The sequence below is a fragment of the Botryllus schlosseri genome, chromosome 14, assembly GCF_051294905.1.
Source record: "Botryllus schlosseri isolate E-star chromosome 14, Bs_hap1, whole genome shotgun sequence".
Classification (NCBI taxonomy): Eukaryota; Metazoa; Chordata; class Ascidiacea; order Stolidobranchia; family Styelidae; genus Botryllus; species Botryllus schlosseri.
In genome coordinates this window covers 11230361-11256920 of record NC_137249.1, presented here as the reverse complement: position 1 = coordinate 11256920, position 26560 = coordinate 11230361, and the positions used below count along the sequence as shown (strand labels likewise).

The 26560-nt window shown below is 42.6% G+C and overlaps 2 protein-coding genes across 3 annotated transcripts in view; both read right to left on the bottom strand.

Moving 5' to 3' along the window:
* LOC145455301 (procollagen C-endopeptidase enhancer 2-like) overlaps positions 1 to 26560 on the bottom strand; it is a 97127-nt gene that overhangs the window by 343 nt on the left and 70224 nt on the right. The window lies entirely within an intron of this gene.
* LOC145455293 (uncharacterized) lies at positions 7374 to 25517 on the bottom strand. Of its 2 annotated transcripts, none has more exons than XM_080333244.1 (11): positions 24416 to 25517; positions 20499 to 20698; positions 20264 to 20430; positions 19201 to 19373; positions 13465 to 18134; positions 12941 to 13031; positions 10572 to 12670; positions 10221 to 10433; positions 9866 to 10077; positions 9668 to 9811; positions 7374 to 9604 (listed from the first exon to the last, which is right to left on the bottom strand). In XM_080333244.1, exons 1-11 carry the CDS (start codon positions 25282 to 25284, stop codon positions 7403 to 7405), a joined length of 11040 nt encoding a protein of 3679 aa, XP_080189370.1. In that variant the 5' UTR covers positions 25285 to 25517; the 3' UTR covers positions 7374 to 7402. The 2 variants fall into 2 exon arrangements, with proteins under 2 accessions (XP_080189370.1, XP_080189371.1); XM_080333245.1 differs by having other exon boundaries at positions 20499 to 20678; positions 24416 to 24717.

The window sequence follows — 26560 nt, the reverse complement described above, 5'->3', positions numbered from 1 at the left end:
TTTGTAAATTAACATATAAAGTACAGTGTTTCGGAAGATTTGATAAACTTGAAGTTTTTCTGTGCGCTTCGCGCGATTGATCGTTGCTGCATTTTTTGCTATCGAATTGTGAGGGAACGGTAGGCTCCTTGTAACGCCTGAGGCCGTTTGGATGCTTCAGTCTTTAGTTACCAACACGACGCATCGCTAATGTCCCCATGACAGTTATAATAGCAATGCGTCCTGTTGTCAACCATCTGCTTTGGTATAGGCGCCATGCGGCCGGACGCAATATAGTGTCTGCAACACTGCAACAGTAGTTGTGTCGTGGATCATAGGCTATCGCTATACCGTACGTACGTACGTACGTACATATATGTTGTTGATTTTGGCACTGCCCTCTACTTGGAGCTGGAGTACTAGGTAATGGCTTTGGTGCCTTCCGACAGAGAGAGAGAGAGAGAATCTTTATTCGTATACATTACATATCAACATAACACTAGAAAAATGTAACAGTGAAATGTGGCATGCAAGGTAGACGGGAGGCTCGATATGACATAGTCTTCAGAGCCAAGCCACCCGGGACAGGAGCAATTTTCACATTCGATAACTAATAAATGACACGGCGTGCTTGGCTGGTTCACCGGGCAGCAAGAGCCTGCATCTCGCGGCTGCTTTGCTGATGGTCGAGAGTTTATTGCAGTAGGCGAGACGAGACGACTCGCTGGCGATCCTCTCGAAGACGTCGCAGAAGAGCGAGCTCACGATGCTCATGGCCTTGCTGGAGATTCCGATGTCGGGATGCACCTGCTTCAAGACCTAATAGCAGATGTAGATGCAGAAACTTATAAGGCGGTATTTTACAAGTCTAAGAGTGTGTAATCTGTGCAGTGTGCATGTGCAATTGTGCATTGTGCACTGCGCAGTCCGCGGGTGCGGGACTATGAGGCAGTAGGCACCAGCATTTCGACATTAGCCATCTCCATGATGACATACACCAAGACATATAAAGTTTCGACCAACATGTGACCCCGTGTGCGCTCCCGGAAAGATGGACGTCGATAAAACCTTGGCCAAAATGACCGAAGCATCCTGGCCGAAGCCTTGAATATTGATAAGTCCAGGCGCCGAAACGACGGCTCCGATTAGTCCTGTCCGTTCAATCAATCTGAGCCTCGTGGTACAAATGTGAATGTGACTCTCACAGGAGAATATCTCACCCGCAAGAAAATGTGAATTTAAAATCACATGCGTCTCACCAAGGGAGTTTTTCTTTTAGCAAATTCAGCGATTCCAATATATTTTTGGTAGCGACATTTTTGCAAGATGTCACAGAATATCAGCATGCTTCAACACATAGTAACTGTTATAATAACAATTGGCACACCCGAAGCTAATTCGCGAGAACTTCACTGACGCCCTAAATTTTCGAAGTCACCACATACATCAGTTCTTCCGGTAGATCACGTATATATGGACTGCAATCAGTGGTGGCGCTACGATTGGGGAGGGGGGCTGGGCTAGACTTCCGGGGGGAGGCTCCAGACCCCCCTATTCGCATCTATTGTTAGCGACTTAATATTAGTGCGCCATGTGGAACGGGATTAGGTGATGGGTATATGACACAATAGTGTCAATATGAATAAATGCAAAGTTGCACATGCAATTACTATTAGGGCTGTTCAAAAATAATTTTTTCCCCAGATTCCAGCCATTCACTAATTAAATTGTCAGGTTACCCTAAAAAACGCTGAACACCAAATTTGGTTCAATTCTAACAAGTATAGGACTCTGCGGATCCAATTAAAATTTTTAATTTATTAGGGAAAATTTAAAAAAAAATTCAAATTTTTCTGCCAACCCCATGAAATTGTTGAGCTGTCTTCAAAGACGATGCAGAAAAAATTTGACTCAATTCCGACCAGTAGAAGCGGAGTTATGTGAGTTTTTCGTTGATAATTCTCGGATTATCCACCGATAAAAGATAATCCGAGGATTATCATCGAAAAACTCTAATTGTGATGTCATATTGGTTAATCTTCACAATTGAAAATATAGGGTAAATATAGCTCCTTTGACGAAATAGGCTTCTAACCACTGTCACATACGGACCAAAAATATCTTTAACCAGGACTACATCATCTCGCAGCATTTTTACGGTCGGCGCTCATAATCATCATCAGAACATTCATTCCGTAGCATTGATCGATATCTACGTATATAGCTGTGGAGCCGACTATTTCGAGGGTTCCCACCATCCCATATCGCATAGGTCGGCTATATCGGGTGGTAATCGCAGACTTGGACGACTAGAAATTTTTCAGCTTTTCCGAATTAGATTAGAATTAGAATTTGAGCTACACCGTTGTTGTTTTTTTCAAATTGGATTAGAATTAGAATTACTGAATTCGCAAAAACTTGGACATTGAATGAAATTGTGAATGGGAAATAAATACAGCAAACACCAGTCCATATCAAATCACAATGCATTCCCATAAACATGAGAATGGTTAACTCCTGTACACCAAGCTTGTCTCATTTGCACTATACAAGGGGTCAACGCAATCGTGACCGGCGATCTGATTTAAGATTTTGGAAGAACGCGAAATTACGCATTGTGAAATGCTAAGATTGATTTCAGTTTCAAATTATTGTTGTTGTTTCAAAATATGCTATTCGCCTGTGCCCAACAACACTATTCCACACTAGCTGAAACGGTTTCGGCGATGGCAACATCATTCCCCATCGATGGAGAGTCAGTTGATATCAATAAGCGTATTGCCTTGACGTGCAATGGCCCATACAATGCCGAGACCGAGACGCTTAGAAAACGGCATATAGGACGTCACCAAAAGATCAATCTTTAGGATGAGATAGTCTTTCAGCTAGTAACATGTCTGGATGCCCCAATATCGATTCATTAGTCGGAGGAAAGCGCTGTCGGGTATCGTGCGCAGCTCATAGTTCAAAATAAAATGACGTTTATCAGATTTCTTTTTGTATTTGTACTACTTTAAATAAAATATTAATTCTTTTGTCGTTAACTCGTAACTAGGGCTGGGCACAATGATTCGAGTACTCGAATCTGAATCGAGTATTAATTTTAATGATTTGAGTCGAGTAGTAGAAGACGATTTTTTCGAGTACTGAAACTTCACGCTCCTTGCCACCGAAAGTTAATTTATCAACGAGAATTATAGTTTCGATACTAATTTTCACCGTCGAGGCCTTGAAACCTTTATTGGCCGTATTGTGGCATACGAAACATGTAGTACAAAGCTGCGAAAGTTACAGGAAATAGCACATTTCCGAAGACATCATCATCCCACAACATTGTCACAAAGTGCAATGAAATCGGTATGGTCGAAAAAATACATAAGTATCTTTAATGTGATGGATAATATGCATTATATTCTTCATGGTCGCATCAAAAGTACGTATTTGAACTGTGACATAGTACATTATGTTATGACGTCATAATGAGTGATACTCGATTACTCGACTCGACTCGAAGCATTTTACGTGATTCAGAATCGAATCACTCAGGTACTCGATTTTGCCCAGCCCTACTCGTAACCATGAGCATCGCTCATGCTAGTCAGCACGGCGCTGTACTAACGTAGAGTTTTAAAACTAAAATGTTGTTCGCAGAATAAAAGCTACTATGTGCTAGTAGGCTATTATATTCGTCACAATAACTACTATGACTATACGGTGTAATGTAAGTGAGGCGATGGCGGCTAGGCACTGGATTTCCGTGTGCGAGAGGGATATTTTTGTTAACTCGCTGCAAAATGTCTCGCACAAAGAGGCATTTTCAGGAAAACCGTAAATTGGATCATAATTAAAATTAGAGCATATGAACATTTCACAAATTAGATTAGAATTAAAATTAGAGCATATGAACATTTCACAAATTAGATTAGAATTAGAATTAGCGCATAGGAACATTTCACAAATTAGATTAAAATTAGATTACTGGCATTTCGCTCTAATTTGGTGAAATTAGACTAGAATTATCTATTTATCCAAGTCTGGGTAATCGTCGTACCGTTCTTGGACGTTCTTGTAGAGAAACGGGGTATTAACATCGTTACTTCGGTGTACCGGAAACCAACATTTATTGGACAATATCTGCGTTGGAATTCGTTCAGCCCAAACCGCCGTAAACTGAATTTAATTGGAACATTGGTACATAGAGCATTGATGATCTGTTCGGATGTAAAATTAAACTCGGAACTCGAATATATCCGGAAAATTTTAATTGATAACGGTTACACGGAACATATCATCAAGCGCTCTATGGACAGAAAACTCAACAATTTCGATGCCAGCAATTCCCAAAACACAAACGAACGCCCTGAGAATAATGTATACACACATTTACCGTGGTTGGGTCCCATCTCTTCTCGTTTTGAGAAACAGTTGATCTCCGCCGTAGATCGTTGTTACGACAACGTCAAAACGAATGTTGTATTCACCACCAAACAACTACTTCCTGCAACGCGCAAAGATGTTCTTCCCGCTTCTCAACAAAGCAATACAGTTTACGAATTTAAGTGCCACTGTGATTGTCGGTACGTAGGAAGAACAACTCAGCGCTTGCAGGAACGTATTAAACAACATGTACCGCGTATTATTAGACTACGTACATTAAATTCCCAGGGACAGGCCGCTGAAACTGAAACTGACTTAAGGGTGTTGGAACACAATCAGGCCGTGGCAATGAACTCTGCCATTGGCAGGCATTTAGCTGAGCATGCTACTTGCGCCAATAACTATAGTGACGACAGATTCTCAATTTTGGGTAGAGGCCGCACACTTTTCCACTTGTCCGCGCTGGAATCGACATTCATTAAGATCCATCAACCACGCTTATGCCAGCAGAAGGAACGTTTGCTTCAGCTAAAAATTGGCCACTAGCTGCGCTCGCGGTTTGTCTGCACTTGATGTTGTTTTGTTTCTATGACGTCACAATTGGCTGCATGCAATGTAGTTATGTGCAAGTTTTTGAAATTCTCTTTATGCCGACGATTACCCCTGAAGAGTGTTGGCTCGAAAAGCTTCGGGTTTTAATATATTTCTAATATGAATATATTATTAAAATTTATACAACTTTAAAAAACAATTTTTTCAAAATGCATTTGGTTAAATGTTTAGAACAAAGTGTTTTAAACAAACATTTGTTTTAAATGCAATCCTGTGTAGAATTGTGGTGTGCGCGTTCTATATGTCACACATGCATATAAAATCGTAGCATACTACTGTAATATTAAAAATGAATTCTTTTTCGTGGGTGAGGGTCGAGTCGCGAGTAGGACTGGGCAAATTCGAGTATACCTGAGTGATTCGATTCTGAATCACGCATTCCACTTCGACTCGAGTATCACTAATTATGACGTCACAACAGAATGTACTATGTTAAAATTCAAATATGTACCCTTTATGCCACAACAGCTTTATAATGTGTCTCGTTTGCTGTGACACGGCCAGTCAAAATTTCAAGGCTTTCTCAGTGGAAAATAGTATCAAAAGTATAATTCTCGTTGGTAAATTAACTTTCAGTTGCGATGAGCGTATAATATCAGTACTCGAAAAAATCGTCTTTTTCTAATCGACTCGAATCATTAAAATTAATACTCGATTCAGATTCGAGTACTCGAATCATTGTGCCCAGCCCTAGTCGCGAGGTGCCACAAAAACTCAGATTTTGAATATAGTCTACAAAGCTGCTATAAGGTTATTGAACTGTTATGAATATGATCTTTCAAGTTAGATTTAGCTACAGAGCCGAACAGCCGATATTGTGACTTTCTTTGCTCTTCTCATTTACTTGCGAGACAGAAATTGGGAAATCGAAAAAAAAAGATTACAAGTTGGAGCATCGTATCGTTTAAGGTAGCGAGCTCCAATGCGCATACTCTCCTTTCTCGTTTTGGACCTTATTTTCCGAGACATCCGGTAAAACCCTCAACACAAACATGTGGATTTTTCACCCTTTCGACAAACTGAAACTTACGGGATCTTAAAGTCATCTCTCAAAAACGATTTCTGCCAGCAAGGATTTTTCTCTCGCGAAGATACCCTGTATTTTGGATATGAGTGCAGAGCAGTTTTTAAGACCGGACCATGCAAGCACCATAGTAGACGTTCTTGTACAAAACCCAACGACTCGTTTGGCCGAGATCGGTTTTAGTGAAATAGCTGAAACCATAACGATGAAAAAGAGTCGCCTAGAGTCGCCTTTTTAATAAGACACTTGATGGCTTAAAGCTATAGTAGACAATTTGTTGCACATCTGAACAAAATATTGTGAAGTATCTTGATCTTTTTTTGTACAACAATTTTCGGTTAGTTAGTGCGAATGAAATTTATTTTCCATAATGTGCGAATATAGAGCTCTATAAGGTTGAAAAGCAATGGAATAAAGCATCCAAACGGACTTTACCGACTCTAGGACCACACCGTTATCTTATAATTCCAATTACAATTAGACTTATTTCAGTATTTATTATTATTATTGTAATCACACAACAACGACAGTGGCGCTTATCGCCTGTTTAGGCCTTGTGCGCCACGACAATGCATTCGTAAAGTTCATTTTCTTTGCTTTTTGTATTCTCAGGACGACTTTCATGCTCGCGCACATCCACTCTTCCATTCGCTCTCGCTTTCATGCGTCCTCTTGCTGGTCTCTGCTGCCGACTTCGGAGCTCGGCTCACTCTTCCTCTGGGCTTTTTCAAGGCGCTGCGTTAACAGCGGGATAAGCGATGAGGAGCCCAGATAAACCTCCGACACATAGAAACATGGCAGAGCCGAGACTCGAACCACCAACCATTGGTGTCGTGACGGTGTCGCTTAGCACACTTATTTCAGTAAATGATACTGTTTTTATTCATTTTTGATTGTATTTTTGAGAGGGTGGTATGGTTCCATATTTTTATTAATATATGGAACACTAAATCGAGCGCAGCGCGAAGTAATAAATTTCAAGTAGCATAAATCTGTTTAAAATTCTGTTTATGTTGACTTACGAACAATTTTTCAGTCTACTTCACGTCTTCAAAATTCCGGACATTCAAGTATATTTTGGAATTTCCTTTCGAACGCAGTTTAATCAGTAAAATTCCGGACATGTTGATGTACCAAAAAAGTTTCAGCCTACTTCACGTCTTCAAAATTCCGGACATTCAAGTATATTTTGGAATTTCCTTTCGGACGCAGTTTAATCAGTGAAATTCCGGACATGTTGATGTACGAAAAAATTTTCAGACTACTTCACGCCATCGAAATTCCGGACATTTTAGTATAAACAGTGAAATCCCGGAAATTTCGGACGAATGACAACCCTAAGCTATATACCACTCCAGGCCTAGTGCAATTCCTTCGAAAGTCGCATAAGTAGTGTTTATTCACATTTTGTCACGTCGGAAAATTTCCGTCGTAATTAAATATTTCCTCATGCATGGCATACATTACAATAATAAACAAAGCTCCGATTCGTATGACAGTCTCGAAACCGTCGATTCGAATATCGTCGTGAAGAGTAAAGAAACTGCACAAAGCGTCCGTAAATGAAGAATTTCCACATTTCGACCGTCGCCTTTTACACCTCCTCCGACTTCGCTCTCTTTTCTGCGTCTTCCCCGTTTCCGTGGATTCCAAGCAATCACTGGACTCGTCAGTGCTTGTTTGACTGCAGATCACCGTTTCGGGGCCGCCATGAAGGCGTTGGCTGTGCTTTCGTTTTCTTTTAGAATCGGACGGAACAACCGACAACTTTCTACTCGATCGACTGGCTATGTCGTCCATATCGTATACTTTCGCTACAATGTTACTGCTGCTGTTTGTGGTGTCTGTGTCTGACTTCCCTGACGGCTTGCTTACGACGGATCGACCGGCGGTAATGTCACGACTGTAAGAAACTGACTTAGCTCTTCGTTTATTCCGGGTTGAGTGCGGCTGTTGGGTCGGATTATCGGAGAGTGAGGATTCCGCAGACGACTCGATTTGGCTCGCCGCGATGAAGCGTCTATTTGTGCCCTTTTTCCCTTTTGTTCTCTTATTGTGATAAGGAGCGCCGCCTTGTGTGTATTCTGACGATTGTGACGTAGCCGAGCTTTTACCGGTACTCACGTGCGGGTGATGTCTCGTTTTGCCGCATTCCGTTACTTCACTCATACTCGAGTCAGTAGATTCGGGGCCAGCAGACGTACCCGTTTGATCGGAGTCGGTCGCAGCAGCGTTGCCGAGTGTTGATTGTGAGATTTCTGTCGTGATCTCGCTGTCTCGAGCACGCGCGCTGGAGTTATGCCTCGATGCAGCGCGATTTATCTCTTCAGGTTCCGACAATGATTCCTTACTTTCTGCTGAATTATTTGATATGGAGGAATGCGTTCTTTGCGCATTAAGGCTCGTTTCGTCTCTGCCAACTGAACCACTGCGTCTGTGTTTCTCAGGGAAGTATACACCGTTATTCATCGAACTGCGATGTCGTGATTTTACATGATCGGGTATACCGTTTCTTCCGGCTGAACTTTTGCGCCTGGGCGAAACGTGCTCCGTTTCATCATCTCCACCAGTCGAACTATCGATTCTGTGTTTCGCGTGATCTGTTAGTTCACCCCTTCGAATCGAACTGCTGCGCCTTGTTTCCGAATGCGACCCGCCTTTTCCAGCTGAACTTTTTCGCTTTGACAAAATATGATCTGGTATCTCGTTTCTACCGATAGAGCTTTTGGTTCTTTGTTTCACTTGTTCACTCCGTCGAAGCGAACTCTTGCGCCTTGATCCTGAATGTTCCAATTCTTCAATTTCGTCTGGTGAACCTCCGTTGGCCGGGTCTGCATGATCGGACGGTTTATTCCTCGCGATTGAACTCTTACGTCTATATTGGGCGTCGATTGGTACATAATTCTGTCCACTTGTGGTATCACGCCTTTTCGTTACGGTGTCTGGTACTTCGCACCATGGTATGGAGCTATTTCGCCTGGGATTAATCTGGTTGCATATTTGGTTTCCGGCGATTGCACGACAGTGGCTCGGTTTGCTGTGATCTTGCAGTACGATAGGTGGGTCCGATTGCTTTACTTTGTTCAGTTGGACTGTCGTTATTTGGTTTTCTGTGATGAGGCAATTCAATTGAAATCCGTCGGGATTTTCGTTTCTGCCAGTCGAGGAGGCATATCTTGATTGTATGTGACCCGGTATTTCGTTTCTCGCTAGTGAATCAGCTCGATTGGCCTGGATCTGATAGGGTTCTTCATGATATTTAACTGAACTGCTCCGCCTCGTTTTCTCGTGGTCATTAGCGGCATTTTCGTCCACTGAAGGGGAGCGATTTGATCTTCTGCGTCCGGGTAATTCATTTCTTACGATTGAACTCTTTTTACGCTCTTTGTCCCCATTTGTAGGAGTTGCAGATGCGTAGCTGCTATCATCCTCGTCGTTGTCGTCATCAACGACGCTGTCGGTTGACGTATTCATAGATTGTTTTCTATTACGTTCTGCACCGACGATCACCATCGATCCCCCATTGTCGGATTTCAACGACTGCCGCACAAGGTTTTGATTTCCATTGCCAAGCGGCGCAGAATTACTCTGTTGAAGTGATACGGCGCTCATCTATGAGACAGATAGAGTTCAATATCAAATGAGAAGTCTGTTAATTTATTTACCGGTGCTTACCTTTACCAGCTTTCCTGCGGGAAGGCTTTTCGTTCTGTCGTTTTTCTGTTGAGAGATTTGCGACACGTTCTTGTCCACGTTAGATGGCGTCCTTGAAATGCTGTCTCTGCGGTTCGGTAGACCAACACTAACACGTCGCCTTAGCTAAGGTAGAAGAGTATTATGCCGCGAAATTCGGCCTGCTGTAAGTTTGCGTACCGATTTTCGTTGCGCCGATCTGTCTTTTTCGAAGTATTCTTTCAACTCCGCTACTGGCAGTTGGTGTTTAGCATCAACACCTGCCTGTACGCTCGACTTTCGCGACATATTTGAGGAGGAGACGACGCTGATGCCTCTGCGCGAGATATTCTCCTGCTCTTGTCCGCTAGAGCTGGACATTACTTTTGGAGGAGGTCCGTCATCGGATGAATCTGATACGATACGTGCGTAGAAATTAGAGGAAAGGATGTAATCAAAGGATGAATAGAGACTTAAGCTTGTAATTTAATTAAGTTGTATACACTGATCACGAAGTTACACTGCCTCTTGGCTGTAATGATGATGGGTAACTAACCGATTTGCGATAATTTGCGTCGCCTTGTCGAAGACGGTGTGCCAGATACGAGCGGTATTTGCTTCAATACGTCAAACATATTCCTCGACGCAGAGATTCCAACGTTATGTGATTTGGAATCGATTTCACCGTGAGTTCGACTGCCAGCGACCTCGTCTTTGCAGGTGACCTGCGGTTTGCCGAACATGGCAGCGAAACTGATCTTCCGGTTTTCTATGAAACAAATGAGAAGATGTAGCTTTGACAGTATTATATCTATACCTATTTATATGCATTGCACAAGTGCACACATAGCGATTTAATGGCTAGACCGAAGTGTTATGAACAATACAATGAAAGGTTTTACTCAACTGGAAATAGATTTTGATTCGATATTTTGCGTGTCGACATCAGAAACCGGAGATGAGGTGGGCTCATCTACTTGCTGTGTTGAATTCCCTTGTGACTGCTTACTGACAGCGACGGGATCATTCAACGCGGCTATTTCAGTTGCACTTTGAATATTTAGCCGCGGAATCGCGTCGCCAAGAATTCCAGCGTCACGATTTTTCCTTACTTTACTAGTGTCGATGATCGAACCGAGCTCGCTCAGTTCTTGTTTCAGCTCATCGAAGATATCCAGCACAGAATTCGGTTTATTTGCAACCCTCGGAAGAGTTTGAAAGTTGGAAGAATGACTCTCGGCGCTACGAGATGACGACGAACATTCCCCACGCGATGATTTCGAGATTGTTGAAGTTGATCTCGTGGATTGCAATGGTCGAGTTTTCTTCGTGACTCCTCGCGCACTAGGCGACTGCACATATCCTTCTTGGTCATCGGACGAGGACACCGTGGATTCCCTGTCCGATGAAAAATCATATCCTTTCCGTGCTGAAGTTTGTACGGAAGCGTCTGCTTTGTCAATACACGTGATTTTGCTGTGCTCCTGAATTTCCGTACCGTCACGTGACAACTTGACGTTGGAGTTCTTCCCGCCCGAACGCGGAGAGTGCGAGCGGAACATACGGCGAACTTTCTCCACAATTTTCTCATCGTCCAGTTCGCAGTCGCTTCTCGGCGATTTACCGGTGGGTTTAGAACACCCGCAAGGGTGCGTCGACGGTTTTTCACGTTTAACACCCCGGGCCGACACATCGTCGGGTGTATTTTCGCGACCTATCACGATTCTCTGCCCGCAGTCTAGGAAGTTGGAAGGTGTGGCACTGTATAAGCAGTGGATATTTGGTCCCGGAGCGGGATTTTTCATGGCGATTTGTATCGGCGATCTTCCCGAGTTCATATGGTCAATGTAAAGATCTTTCTGCATACTAGTCCTGCCGATGACAACTTGACCACCCGTGAAGTTACATGAAGTTGTAGAACCACTCGACAAGCTCCTATGAGACGATTCGTATTCATCGTAGACAGAGGTACCCATACTGGACGGACTATATTGCGGTATGCTGTCTGAATGGGAATGATGAGTATGGATGTTAGTACGCATGTCGTTACAGGGAAATATGCCACCCGATGGAAAGGGTGTAGTGATGTTCACTCCGTGGGTGTATCGAACATCGTTTCCCTTTGGTTTATCGTAGCTAACGTATCCTCTCTCTTTTAAGCGTCGTGATCGTTTTCGAACGGATGAGCGATTTCTGAGACTTATTGACGATTTGAAAATCGCCCGGCGACACTGTATGCAAGACAGGAATATTTTCGCGTGACCACATGTTCTGCTGATTTTCGATGCTTTGTGGTGACTCATTAATCTCGATGAGCTGGATCCAGGAGTCGATACATCGTTGTTGTCGTTGACCGTAGGCGGTACTTTCCAATCTTGTAAAATGCCACAGGGCCTGGCAGGAACTGCAGTGCTGTTATTTGCATCAGTCACGGATGACTGCTGAATCGTCGGAATATTCGAGCGATTCAAGACTGTTCCTGTTGTATTTTCAATGTGCGTCAAACGTCCTATTCTGGTTCCTGGAAATGATTTCCTGCGAGCTCTTTCAGTAGTTCTCGCTGAGCCAATATGGAACTTGAATCCGGACGCGCAGTTTTTATTGCTCTCTTTACCGACCCCGGTCCCGATTCGAACGGCTTCTGAAGTACCCGCAGATTTAGTTGCTATTTCCATTGGTGTTGGTCGCTCACCAATTTCATCATTATTATTTTTTCTTGAAGACGGCTTTGCAGAAACCGTTGTTTCAGAAGAAGTAGTCGATTGCTCCTTATTGTTATCGACATTGCTTCTTGTTCGAGGGATGGTCTTAACGTCAGCAGTTTTTGAGATGTCATGGTTCGTTGATTTAGATACTCCGGTGTTGATGTTTTCTACTTCTTTAACTTCCGTCTCCGTTGCCAGAAGTGAAGATGACGAATTTCCAGCAATCGCGATCATATCGACAGATTTTGCTATCATAAGATTCCCATTTCCTTCAACACTAGACGCAAAGTCCACGGTCTTTCTGAAAATATAATCTTTGTTGTGTGCGGGTTAAATATATGCATTCTGAATTATCCGTACAAAACATTACGTTGTACGAACATTGTTCACAACATATAAATTGATTAAACCTAACTCGATGAATATCAGTTTACGCTACTCAACCTCATTAACTAACGTACTCATCCTATAGTATCCCTGCATCTTGGACTTATGCATTATGTTAATATGAAATTGTCATCAATGACAAAGCAGAGAGAAATACAGAAGCCTAAATAAATTCTTCACAAACCTATCGCAGCTTAAATCCGAAGGAAGGGGGGAATTTCCATGGGTTTCTGTCCGTGACAGTGGAGTTAGCGGTTCCGAATCTTTTACCTCAGCTGAAATAAACAAACAAACGTGAATGTATATATTAAAAATTCATACTTTCAAAATAATTTGTATCCCACTTCAAATCAGTATTGTTCTATTCCATGATATTATTATATAATTTAACTCTGCTCATGTGGAATTATACGTCCGTTAAAGATCGGTGAGGTGAAATTTTGAATATAATCACCTCCTTTTTTGGATTAGATCTCATATATATCTCCTGCATAAAGTCCGAGGTTTCGTTTTACCCTTATTACAGGTGCTATCATTTGATGGAAATTGGTAAATTGGTAAAGTTGAGTAATCGCCTTATCTCACTTGATTCTACTTCGTTGTGCTATTGATCGCAATTTTTCCATTTCCAATTTTTCTGTTTAATAAACAACAACAACAACAAGTCTTTAACAAAATGCATTATTATAAAAGCCGACTTAAACTCACTATTTGTTGGTTCGTCGTTTGTCATGACATCTGTCTGATGTTCTGTTGGACTTGGTCGCGTGACAGTGATAACTCGGTGACTTGAGAAGATCTTTGCTTCAGTTTCTGAGGATTTCGCGGCGCCAGTTAGTTTGGTATCTTCAACAACTTCATTCGACTTCAGCGTACTGCCGTCAGGGATTTCGAACGGAGCACACGGTGGTGACAATGATTCAGTTCCCACATTCTCAATGTGCGGATTATGATTACCGGTGGATTTTTTATTTCCTTCTGATTCGCTTATTTTGTTGGATTTCATTTCCATGCCGTTATCATATTTTTCAGCCTCGCACATGTGCTGAAAAGGTTTTTGGTAATTTGTTTCTAGGTCACTAGTATCCGCGATACACGCTGTCATCCAGTCGAATTTATCCTCAATAGAATCTGTAATGTCGATTGAATCGTCGTGTCCAGGCTTGGATGCGGGAATTTGCGGTTTTGCGTCCCATCTTGATGAGGGATTAGGGGCCGAGTCATTCGTCGCTGTCACGGAAGAAATATTGGAACGCGACTGCGATAATGACGTCTTTGATGCTGCTAAAACCATCCGACTCTTGGATATTTCTTTTTTCAGGGATAGGGATCTTGAGTTTGAAGTGGCGAGTACACCATTTACGAGTGATTTACTCGCGACTTCCAACACGTCTGTGTTGACTGATAAATTAGACGCAACTGTCGACGCTTTCGGCGTAACAAGCAGGCTTTTCGATTCGTCAATTTCTTCAATCACAGCATTTCTCAGGGCTACGCGATACATTGCCCTCAACTTCGGATCATTACTCTTTCTCGCTGACACTTTGGGGACAGAATCGTTGATGAAGGATTGCACTATCAAGGACCTTCTGCCTTGTTGCATAGCTTCCTCGGTGATTACATTAGCAACCATTTCCTCTACGACGCCTTGCACGTCTGTCACCATCATATCATCGAGCATATCTTCAGATTCGATTTCGAGCAATGTGCTTGAGAGGGACTGTAATACAGAAAACTGTGCGACCCCTTTTGATAGCGCTTCATAAGCTAACTTATCACAAAAAATATCGACATCTTTTTCGGTGTACAAGGGATGCAGTTGCCCATGTATTTCAAGTCCTTCGTACATGGAGAGGTCCACGATGCGCTTCGCTAAAGGAACGTAAGCATTTTGTTCGTACAATTTCTCAAAGAAAGGTTCGAAACGCTTAATGCACCCGCACTTCGGAGAATTGCCGGTGTAAATACGACTAAAATCGAACGGGCTGATTTGGGCCTTCATGCAACATTCTGCGGACGGTAATTTAACATCTTCATCGATTGTGATATTGTTTCTTTCAGTAACCGCCTTAAAAATCAGAGTATCTCCTCTCAGGTACTTGAGCAACTGTCTAATTTTCTGAATCGGCCTGGCGCCTTTCCGGCCGCGTTTTTTCAACCCGGCAGTAGCCACGGCGCTGCATTCATCAACTGATTCGGTGCGATCAGAGCTCGAAGTGCTGAAGTCATGCAAACGTTCGTCCGCCAAAACGGGCATGGGTATTCCATTGGTGCTGTTCTCGGAAACGACCCAGCTATCCGGTTTGTGGATTGAGGCGTCCGACACGTAGTTCGATGGGACCGAGTATTCTTCAACACGGTTGTCCATATCCATAGTCTGAGGGGTTTTCGACGAGAATTCCGAATTGCATGACGGTTGTAAAAATGTGCTTTTTACTTTGCTATGTTCGATATAGTCGGCTGATATCTCAACGTTAGCTGGTGCGGATTCTTGATCAATGTCAGTGGTTTCGGATAGTAATTCCTCGCCGCTATTTACACTAGAAGCGCTGGAAAGCATCTCTTCATTATCACTCGAAGAACCATTCATTCTTGGAATAATTTGCGACGCATTGAATTCTGTTATGGGTTCAATGTCTCCTTGAATTATAGAGAGTTGTTCGGAACTGCCATTGCACGATTCTGTAATATCACTTTCGGTATTGGTTGTGGAATATTCGTCCATGGCAGTAGAGGTGGCAGTCAAGTGTCGGGAATATGTGGTGCCGGAAGAAACACTGCTAGACCGTGATGGTTGGTCCGTTGACGAATCGGGTAGAGTGCTGATGGAGCTATCCGCATCGTTGCTAGATCCACGAATTATGCTAGTAATTCTACCCATACCCGGATTGTTACCGTGACTCTTCTGAGGTCTCGATGAAGTACGAGCGCTGATTTTTGGAGCGATTGGTTTAATCTGATCTGTCCATCCGGTGACAACACCGGACACGGTGCTTCCCGTCATAGTAGATATCGAAGACGTTTTCAGTCCTTTGCTGGATGGATTTGAACCACTTTCTCTGTAAACCGAGTCCCCGCAACCTTTGTCACTGTAATCGCGGAGTCTCGACAGTCCGCGCTGTTTCGATGACCTGGAGGGCCTGGTGGTAAATTTTTGGAACGGTTCCGTTTTTTCCATGCTATGATTGGAACCGTCGACACCAAATTTACTGATATATTCGGACGCTTTGCTTTGTCGAAGGTTTCCGGTGAGGAAATATGAGTGAAATGACTGAGATTCGCGAGGCGGCGGGGGTGGGATGCGCCGCTGGTGTCTATTGGTTAAACATCTCATGCCTCTCCTGTATTTTCCCACAGGCCGTAGTTGTGTTGCGCAGAGTCTAGGCTTGTAAATTGTATCGCACGAAGAGGACAACCTGACCGTTTTGTTGGTAACAGGAGCTTCCGCATTAGGCACGAACATAACTTTTCTTCGAGGAAGCTCAAGATTTTTTCCAGTATGTCCTCTTCGGCCAATCACAATTTGAGCACTGTAATCTCGAACCTTATGATCTGGAGGTAAAATTCGAATGCCAACAGATGGGGGTAAACTACATTTTTTGACCGCTGTAAACAGTTTACCGTGAACACCTACAGACGGCGTAAGAGTAGACTTTTTACCCTCTGATGAGGATTCAAAGGAATCGGTCGTGTGTACAGAGTCGTAAGACGGGCTGCCTGTGTGCACGGAGTCGTAGGAAGGGATATCAGACGTTTTCGCATCCGTTTCTTGTTCCTCCTGCCTAGAGTGTTCTGTCGATTCTATCGCGTCGTATGTGTGAGAGGGGCCCGATTCATTGGATTCCGCTTCAGAATCATCGCTGTCACTGAATTCATCGAAAGAAGATGGACTTTCTTCCACGGTTTCCTGCGGAGTGGACTTCAGATTGCTTTCGACTCTAGATCCTGATATTTCTTCATAATCTCGCGAACGAGTTGGGGGTTTCCTCTTTTTGATAGCCCCGCGCAATCTCGTGCCGATGTATAAAACCCCGCTGAGAGCCTGATGAAGCATGGAGGAATGCGCCGACTTGCTGGACGCGATGTAATCGTAGGGATTCGCATCCCCGCGAAGGTATAACAATCCATTCTTATCGCGGCGAGCTTGAAACGTACCAGACATGTCTTCGAAAGCATACGGATCGCCCATCAACGCGTCACGTATCTCGGACATTTGGTCGGAATCTATAGACATTATGTCTAGACTGCGTGACTGAGCGAGATTCCGAGAAGAGGACTTCTTTGCTTTCAGCCCGACTTGTGATTTACCTTTCGCCCAATTTTGAGAGCTGACATCGGTTGTACGGCGTATATCAAGCCTAATGCCTTTCATTTTCCGCTGCAGAGTTCGGCCGCAGTTCGCATCGCGAGCTCCATGGCCGCTGGGAACTCTCCAAAGGATATTCTTTCTGCACACTTTGCCATCTTTCGTGACTTGCCGAGGTCGACCGTCTCTTCCTATCGTGAACGTTTGACCGGCGTCTGTCTTCAAAACTGATTCGTCCGCTTCGATATCCGAATCTTCTGAAAACTGGTCTTGTTGAACTACCTCTGCGTGTTGCACATCGACTACTTTCTCTACGATTTCTTCTTCGACGATCTGCTTCTCCTCTTGCCGTTTCTTTGACTTCCCCATGAACAGGAAAAATGTGGAACGGTGGATCTTTCCTTTTTTGTCGTCTTTACCAGCGCTCTCCTTTTCCGCGGGATTGGGAAGGGCGTTTTTTCCGCGGCTCGCATTCTCTCGAATTGGCGGCAGAGTCGACTCCTCGCGAATATTTTGACGTTTTTTGTCCACCGCGGACGCGCTAGCCTTTTTCGTCGGCTCTTTCCGAGTATTACCAGCGGCGACATTTTCCCGTCCTTTTGGCGTGGTTGGTCTGCTCATCTTGCTAGCCGCGGTATGAGTGCCGCCTCCGGACAATGTAGACTCGGGCGCTTTATTATTCTGAGTAGTTTTATGATCACGGCCAAATGGAAACAGTAGTTTGCTTGCTTTATCTTTTCGGTTTTGTGACGCGGTCGAGTTGTTTTCTACCGACGAAAAATCGGAATCTTTATTTAACCGAAACGGATTAGTCCACTTATTGTCTTTTCGTGCGTCAGGCTCCTTTGATTGGTTGGCCTTTGCGCCTACTCTGCCTGGCTCTTTGTTATTTTCGAGCCCGTTTGATTTCCACAGGCTCCCAGTCGCTTTTTGGTTTCGCTTCTGAGGCAACGAGGATAAGCTAACCTTTCCAGTTATGAGATCCTTTTGCTTTTTTGCTAGTTTCAAAATGGAGTCTCCAGATCCAATGTTCTTTTCTTCGACAAGCAATGTCCCGAGGACTACAGTCTTTCTGAAATAAAACGGTGATATTCTGTGTCATGAACGCGAAAATGGGAATATATATCTCCCTCTTGTTTCTACACATGATGTATTTATAATTTATTGTATACTTTTCCGATGCAAAACAAGCCACCGTGCTGCTACAATTGCATCGTGTAATCTGATAGGGGGATTATTTTTTGACATGTCAAAAAAAGTCAAGACTTTGTCAAAATTGTAGCGTTGGGTCAAAAAATTTACAAAATTGTTTACAAAGCCATAAAATTTTAGCAAATGAATTTCGTTGGTGTCGCAGAAGTTGCACTGTCGGTGAACTCATCATTCATCATTTTAGACCTTGTAGCCTTAATTATAGGCATAGGCTAATTTTATGGATGGTCCATTGTGTATACTCATTGTGAACCATAAACGATCGAATGAAACAATTAGGTTGACATGGCGTGATGATTAGCACAGCTACAAACGAGAGATATTTATAGTAGGTTAAAAAGTCGGTATGAAGTAACAGGCGTAGGTTACTATAGCACTGTACTAGTATACACTGACATTTAATGCTGAAAGTAAACACTTGCTGCCATTGAACGTTTTTTCTCTATTCTTGCCAAGCTGCAAGGGCAAACAGTTCCAACTCGAAATGTAGAAAAGTACTACAATTCTAACATTATTTGCAACAATGCCTAATTCAAATACTTGCAGGCCAAATTTTGTCAAAATTAGATTTAATAATGTAAAAAATGTCAATATTTCGATTTTTTAGTGCAAAATGTTACGCTTTTGAGGTAAAAAATAATCGCCCTACTGATTACACATCACTCAGAATGTGACAACAACCCGCGTGTGATTAGAGCGTACGGCGATATAATTGCTCATAACTAGGGCGATTTTTTTTGAACCATCAAAATAAGTCAAAATTTTCGTTTATATCGTAGATTTTGTACTGTCGGTGAACTTATCATTTGCTATTTTACAGCTAGTAGCCTACTTTATAGGCCTACCATTGTAGACGGCCCATTGTCTGCGCATTGTGAATCATAAACGGACAAATGAAACAAATAGGTTGACATGCTGGGACTTACACTCGTTCTCCATTTTTCATCTGAGCTTGTCCAATCAGTACAATGGAATGATCCTTTGGAACGACCTTTCCGACGGTCGTCATGAAACCTTTTCGCAGAAGATTTCTCCTATGATCGCCCTCTTTCAATGCCCTCATGAAAGACATCCTCCTAGCTGGATCGTGGTGTTTTTTCTGAATTAAAATTCCATCTGTTTCGACCAATCTTTGAAGCAAAAATAGAAAATTTTAACATGTGGCTTATCTAAGATGATAATATCTTGCGCAATAGGCTACCATGCCTCGATTTCAAGTTGTTATTTTCTTGCGATGTGCGTACCCGTATGTAAAATATATGTATTTTATTAATTACAACAAGATTATCAAGAACTTTAATGAACCTACAGTTGACGCAATTTCAGGAATTGGCAGTTGATGGCGTGTTCGCCGACCTGGCACCAATTTTTTCAAAGGCTTTTGCTCTGGGTTGGTTTTAAAACGCGCTATTTCCTTTAAATGCAACCTTGCAAGGTTTGATGGCGGTTAGCGTAAACATGTTTTCATGTTATTTTGAACTCCCTGAATATATACTACACGCCTCATCTCAAACTATACAATTATAATAAGGGATCTAAGCCCGAAGACAGCCATAATTACATATTAATTTTAAATCTGTTTGTATCAATTGTGCGTTTAGCAACTATACGCAAGGTCATATAAGATGACTATGGAATTTGGTGAAAGTATCAAATCGCCGAGATTTGGCATCAAACCAGATAATCATTCCATAAAGTTTTTGAATGTCATTAGGTAACCGAATGAACTCTTTATCAGATTTTCATATATGAAAAGAATCATACTATATCAATGAAACTCCTAAAACATACGAACACGGCGCAATATTAAAAATTGAATATTCGAATGAATGTGAGATTACCCTATAGAAAATAGAATCTATATGCGTCATTAATCTGGTTTCACGATCATAATTGCAATCTACAATAATCCATAGCATTTTCCCAAACAATATTTCAGTCGCTGAAATTTGACTCGGATAAATCGAGAATATTACATACCACGGTTACCTTAGCGATTTTTGTGTCACTGCTTGCGTTGAAAGCAGCTAGCTCCGTTTCTCCTCTCATCTTTTTGATTTCTTTCTGCAGGCTTTTTGCTCTCTCCTGAATCGTCACAGCTCCTTCCGACAACTTCATCTCAGGAGGACGTGGCGTTCCCTCTCTGACGTCGACCTCTTCAAGAAATTGCAAACAGGCTTTAATAAAATAGAAAATGCTGTAGGGTCGGAGGTATTCTCCTTACTGAGATGTCTTGTGGATTTGACTTCGCGACAAGCGGGCCGATCCGTCGCGGTCAGGTGGTCGTCGGATTTCGAAATCATGATCACTTTCCCGTTTTTCAGGTTCAGTGCGTTGGCCTGCTGTCGTATCGGGGCGTGCATCATGTATGCCAGTCGTCCGCCGGGGTATGTTTCGATGATCTCTGGCGATGGAAGAGAAACTCTGGAATGGACACGATACAGAATAGGGCTACTAAATATCACGCTGCCGACTACATCTGCAAATATTAGATTGAAGTATAGATATATATATGACATTATGGGGATATCATTTGGCCAATTTTTCTACTCATCTCTTAAATTCCTCGACGGTAAACGTTGCTCTATAAGCCTACATTTTACCGACAGTGCGAACAAGCTGCCTAATAATTGGGATTATGGTTGGCTGTAGCTTCCATTACGAGCCAATGATTAGGATAACGATATGAATTTGAAAACTGCATTGTCTAACTTTCCCATGAATGATCAACCCATTGTGCAATCAGACATTTCAAGTCGTGCGATGTTAGGTACAGCAAATTATGATATTACTTGCAGGCGCGAGACTAACTTTGTTTTTCACAATTACTCCAACTTCGTATCGAACTCGAGGTGTAGATTTGTCTCCTAAGTAGGCTAATGGGCATTGGCATTAATTTTAGGATAATTAATTTTAACTCCGGGAGAGCCACACATGCCAATCAACTGTCAACTGACGTCATTGTAGCACTAATTCGAACTCACTATTGTTCGAACATAAAGCTCGAAACGAGAAGTAAGACACAGACGGGCCAAGCCTCACCATTGATAACGCAATTCATCGTAAATAGCTTAAAATTTATGAGATCTGATAATAATCGAATGTAAATGACACACTGATTCCGAAAATCTAAATACTAATTGACTTCTCAGTTCTCAAAGTATTCGGCGGTAACATAACGTTGCGCTACACGCATACATTTTATCGCCGGGACTATACAGAGCTACTTACCCATCAAAAACGTGGATAGCTATAGCGTTGTTTGTTATTCGAGTTTGTAATTGTGAATGTCACGTCCACAGCAGTAGGCCCAGGGCCGTAACAGCACTTCGTCAGGCCCCCCCAAAAAACTTTGGTCGTGGGCCCCCCATGGGGTTATAAACCGAACTTCTGGGGGGCTTCGCTCACCAGACCCCCCTCGGGCGATACCCTGTTTACCGCTATTTATCATATGCGTGGGGAGTTCGTTTAGTGAATCAGCTTTTGCCGCCTAAGCGTGCGAAGCGCGAGAAATTGCTAGAATTCATTACTGAATCGGTCAGTATGATCGGGAATTGCATATATATTGTTATCAATCTTGATCTTCTCTCTGCTCACGTTATCAGATTTGCCGATTGAGCTGAGTGAGGTGTGTTTGAAAAGGTGGGACCACTCAATAATAATTAAACATCTTCGGGCGTATACCCGTTGGCAGGAACGAAACAGCACCTCGTCAGGCCCCCAAAAAGGTGGGTCTTGGGCTCCCATATGGTGATGAAACGACCCCTCCATCACGTTGTTCGCGTTTGTCACGAAATCATCTGTACTGGATTGTGAGCCAGCGTGAAGCGTGAAAATTTTCGATAATTTATGATAAAATCGGTCAATCAGATCGGCTATTGCATATATTATGCTATCAATTTATTGTCCTCTCTTCTCACGTAATTAGATTTACCGGTAGAGCTGAGTGAAGTGTCTTGAAAACGGGAGGGCCCGTAAATAGTAATTAAACATCTTCGGGCGGGCGGACCCGTTTATATGACTTCGTTACATGATGTTATTTCGTGACTTCCATCAGTATGCTATATCAAAAATATAGAATCGCCCAAACGTACGCTTCTAAACTAAGAGACGCAGACGATTTCAAATTAGTATTTCTTCACTGGCATAAAATTTTTCCCAGCGGGATGGTATTTGTCTTGTGAGGTTCAGATTGCAAAGACAGGAGCATTCGGCGCCAGTCATTTAGGCGCCTATGGACAATTAAACCTATATGTATTTTGTATATATAACGAAGTCTTTGGTCAGCATAAGGGCATAGACCCTTTCGGCCAAGGCTTTCTCGCTGCCGATCGTTCTAGCACACTTCTTGGAGTCGCATGTAATATGGCCTAAAACTTGATTGTATGTCTTGGTGGGTCGTGGCGCGGTAATGGCCCAATACCCAATAATAAAGATAAATGGATACTTGAATTCGCGCGCAGCGCGAAAAAATGTTGGAAGATTGCACAAATTTTGAAAAATACTCTATGATTTATGCTAATTCACGAAATAATTTTGGGCCCCCCAATTGGGGGGTTCGGGGTGCGGCAGTTGCGGTGCTGAGTAGGCCTACATTTCGAGCCGTAGATCAGTAAGGCAATGTGTATTTGAAAAGAACGTTGGATATGGGCGTCGCTATGTCTGCTATGCTCTTTGATTAATCAACGTATCGCAAGTCCGGTATATAGAATTCACGAGTGATACTGGTCGACGGCGCGACAGTAACTTAAATTTGAGGATTTTAAAAAGAGGTGGTCTGGGCCCCAAGACCTGAAGACGGCATTGTCTTCAAGTTTCAAAGATATGTTTATACTACCACGAGAATAATTATTCTGGCCGTGATGAAAATTTGCCCACAAGTTGCTGCAATATTGATCAATTTAGTACAAAAATAAATATTTAGCAAATAGCCATATCTTATACCCAAAAGAGCCATATATGGCTCGCGAGTCATAGGTTCCCGACCACTGACCCATACGAATTTACAGGGTTGTAACCAAGTCATAAGACAATTTCACTTTTATAGTTTTGACTCGTGTCAAGTGGAGAGTCAATTTCAATTCACCACCGAGTCAAGTCCGAGTCCAAGTCAGCGAGCAGCGAGTCGAGTCCGAGTCATGGTATGATGACTCGAGTACGAGTCCAAGTCATTGTGCTGACTGCTCAGTGCTCGGTTTCGCGTAAAAGTCTTGTTAAACCCACTTTTCATAACTCTGTTTCTTGATATCGAATGGTTTGCATTTATAAAATACCAAGTTCCATCACCTTTAGCAGTTTCTGGTCGCATTTTCAAGTACCAGTACCAATAGACGAGATCCCAACAGTGCGTTTACTTTACTTAGGATTACCATATTTTGGAAATCTAAAAAGAGGACACTTTTTCAGAAATTTAAGACTTGCAAAACCGGAGAAGAATTCTCAAAAACCGGTGAATTTTTCCCACTTTGTGATCGGTTGACTAAAAAAAAAAAGGAAGGTCATCTTTCCGCCCAGAGCTAAAATAACCGTTTCACTCCGAAATACCCGCCGGAGCGTCAGTTCTGTGCTAATTTACGTCATATCACTCGCAATTTGCTCTAAATCTGACGTAGATTTTCAAAAAAGAGGACAAAATCTCAAAAAAGAGGACAAAAGGGCGTCCTCCGAGGACACTTTCAAAAAAGTCAAAAAAGAGGACAAATCCTCTTAAAAGAGGACGTATGGTAACCCTAACTTTACTAGGCCTATTCTTTGAAATTACAATGAAATATCGGTCTTGGCCGTCTGAGTCTCGAGTCATATGAGTTAGTTCGAGTCATGCGCACTGAATCGAGTCCAAGTCGAGTCAATACGCAGATTGACTCGAGTCTAGTCATTTCCGTATTTTCAAAATTTGACTAGAGTCAAGTCAATTCATCAGAAAATCGTGACTCAAGTCACTACAACCCTGTGAATTTACTAAATCATTCTCAAATTAAGTTCCACGTCAGCACACCAGACGGCCCACTTTCAAGCTTGTCAAAAAGCATTGCTGGTATACTATATAGAAGAAATTGTAAATTAATCATACTATTTTAGATTTTCAGTAGCGTTGCGAGTTTGTGACTCAACGGAATGGGCCAAAAATCAATCGCAACTCACCCTGGGCTCGTCGCTGATCGCCTGCGATGTGATTGGTTGTTCTCTTGGGCGGGTGTACTCCCAGATAGCCTCCTTCGACGGAATTGATCGTTTCTCGGCTTTCCTTTCGCGTTATTAGTTGTGTTCTTATCAGTCGTCGGCCGCAAATCATTCCCGGGTTTATCGATTTTCCCTTTTCGTTCCGAAATTGGCGGGTATCTCGAACGAGAATTCGTTTTACGAACAACTTTCGGCATTTGTACGTCTGACTTCGCCGCCTTTATCTTCCCCGCAGAATCGTTCACCTGAGAAAACTTGACGTTTGCTGGCGCACGAGGACCGCCTGACGTTCGTACGCGCTCACGCGAAGATTTCGAAGCTCTGCCAGATGCAGCTAACGAGAGGTTGATGCGATCGCGAAACTCTCGTTTCTTGTCCAAGCCGAAATCTTTGAGTATGCGTTTGGACCTAGCTGCAAACTGTTTTCTAGGTTCTACACACTTTTCTTCCGAGCCGCGATGCAATCCTTCGCGATTTGTTGAAACTCGATCGAATGTTCTTTGCATTAATCTATCTTTAATTCCAATTTGCCTCCTAACTTCTTTTGAATGTCTGCTAGCTTTTGACTTCGAGGCTAAACTTGCCCGTAACTGCGAGGTTGTTGACTGGGCATGACCATTTGCAGTGTCAGCCTCCCAAGAAACATGATCAGCGCTATCAGATGGGCTGTCGTGTGAGTTAACTAAAGACGCCCCTTCACAAACACTGCTAGTGTCCGTGCAAGTGCTTTTATCACTCACAGATGAAGACGCTGTATCTTCGGTTGTCCGATCGGAACTGGTTTCTTCCACGAAATAATCATATTCACCAGAAATTTGCGATTCTTTCATATTCTTTCACGTGTTATCCGTTTCAAGGTCGCTGGACTATCCTAGATATGCAAGCTGTCCTGCACACTTTTGTTGTTAATATCATATGTGACTAATTTCAGGATAGTATGAAATTAGCAGCATAGCGTGCGTATCTTTTCAAGCCTTTACCCGCGAATCCGCTCCACACGAGATTTCCATTTTGTGTCATATTCAAACTCATCGTTAGTGAAAACCCCGTTTGAGAATTTTCTTCAAGATATCATATTTATCAGCTACATTGTGACGTCATACAATATCTTCATCTTAATCCGAGTTAGAATGAGATTCAGAGCTTGGATTACGGAGGTTATAATAATCTATAGTCAGCTCAGAGCAGTGATATTATACACATCGTCACATGGCTCAGAGCCATCAGTCGGACTCGGAAGCAATCTCGCAATAGGTTCTGAAAGATGAAAGGAACGTGCTCGTAATCTAGTTCCACACAATGCATTGTGCTTGGAAATTTATCATCCAGCATCCTTGTTTATCTCAGATTATACTACGAATTTCATCAGATCAAACACCACAAGAATATGATACAATGAAAACGTAGAGGAGTCGATACGACATGGCGTCTTCAATCAATAATACACCGTACTACCTTCCTGAGTTCTTGTAGAGTAGCAGCAGCGATATCTGAGATGCCATGCAATGATATACAAATACATATCACGGACTGAATGCTACTTGACCAGTGACCACTGATGTAATAAGCAAGTTCCAAAAAATAGAGCTGGCAGTTACTATGGGAAGTAAATGTTCGCGACCAGTAAAAGTGTCGGAAAAATTATACAATCTCAGAGTACGAAAGGGAGTTTCCTGACCATATAATCATACATCCAGGACGCCTATTTTAGCAACAAAATCCGAAAGTATGGCAACCCAAGCATGTATAAGTATAAATCTGTATGTTCATCTTTGGATATTCATGATCCGAAGCGGATAAGTAGCTAACTTCCAGAAAATAATCGACCAACGATTTGAGATTTAGATATAAAGTCCGTGAATGTGGTCCGTGGATCGGTGGCCACTGGTAAGTTTTTTTTTTAATGTTTGGTCGCTAGAGTTCGCAGTGTTATTTACGAAGGAATGTAGCAGGCCATATGTAATTTAGTGCCTGCTGGGGCCATGACTTCATAGATGGAGTTGTTAGGCTGCGTGCGCTAAAACCAGGGAGGGAAGTATCTGTTATTGAAGTGTTCCGATAATGAAGAAATTGTATTATTACGTTTAACTATCGCAATATTTCTTC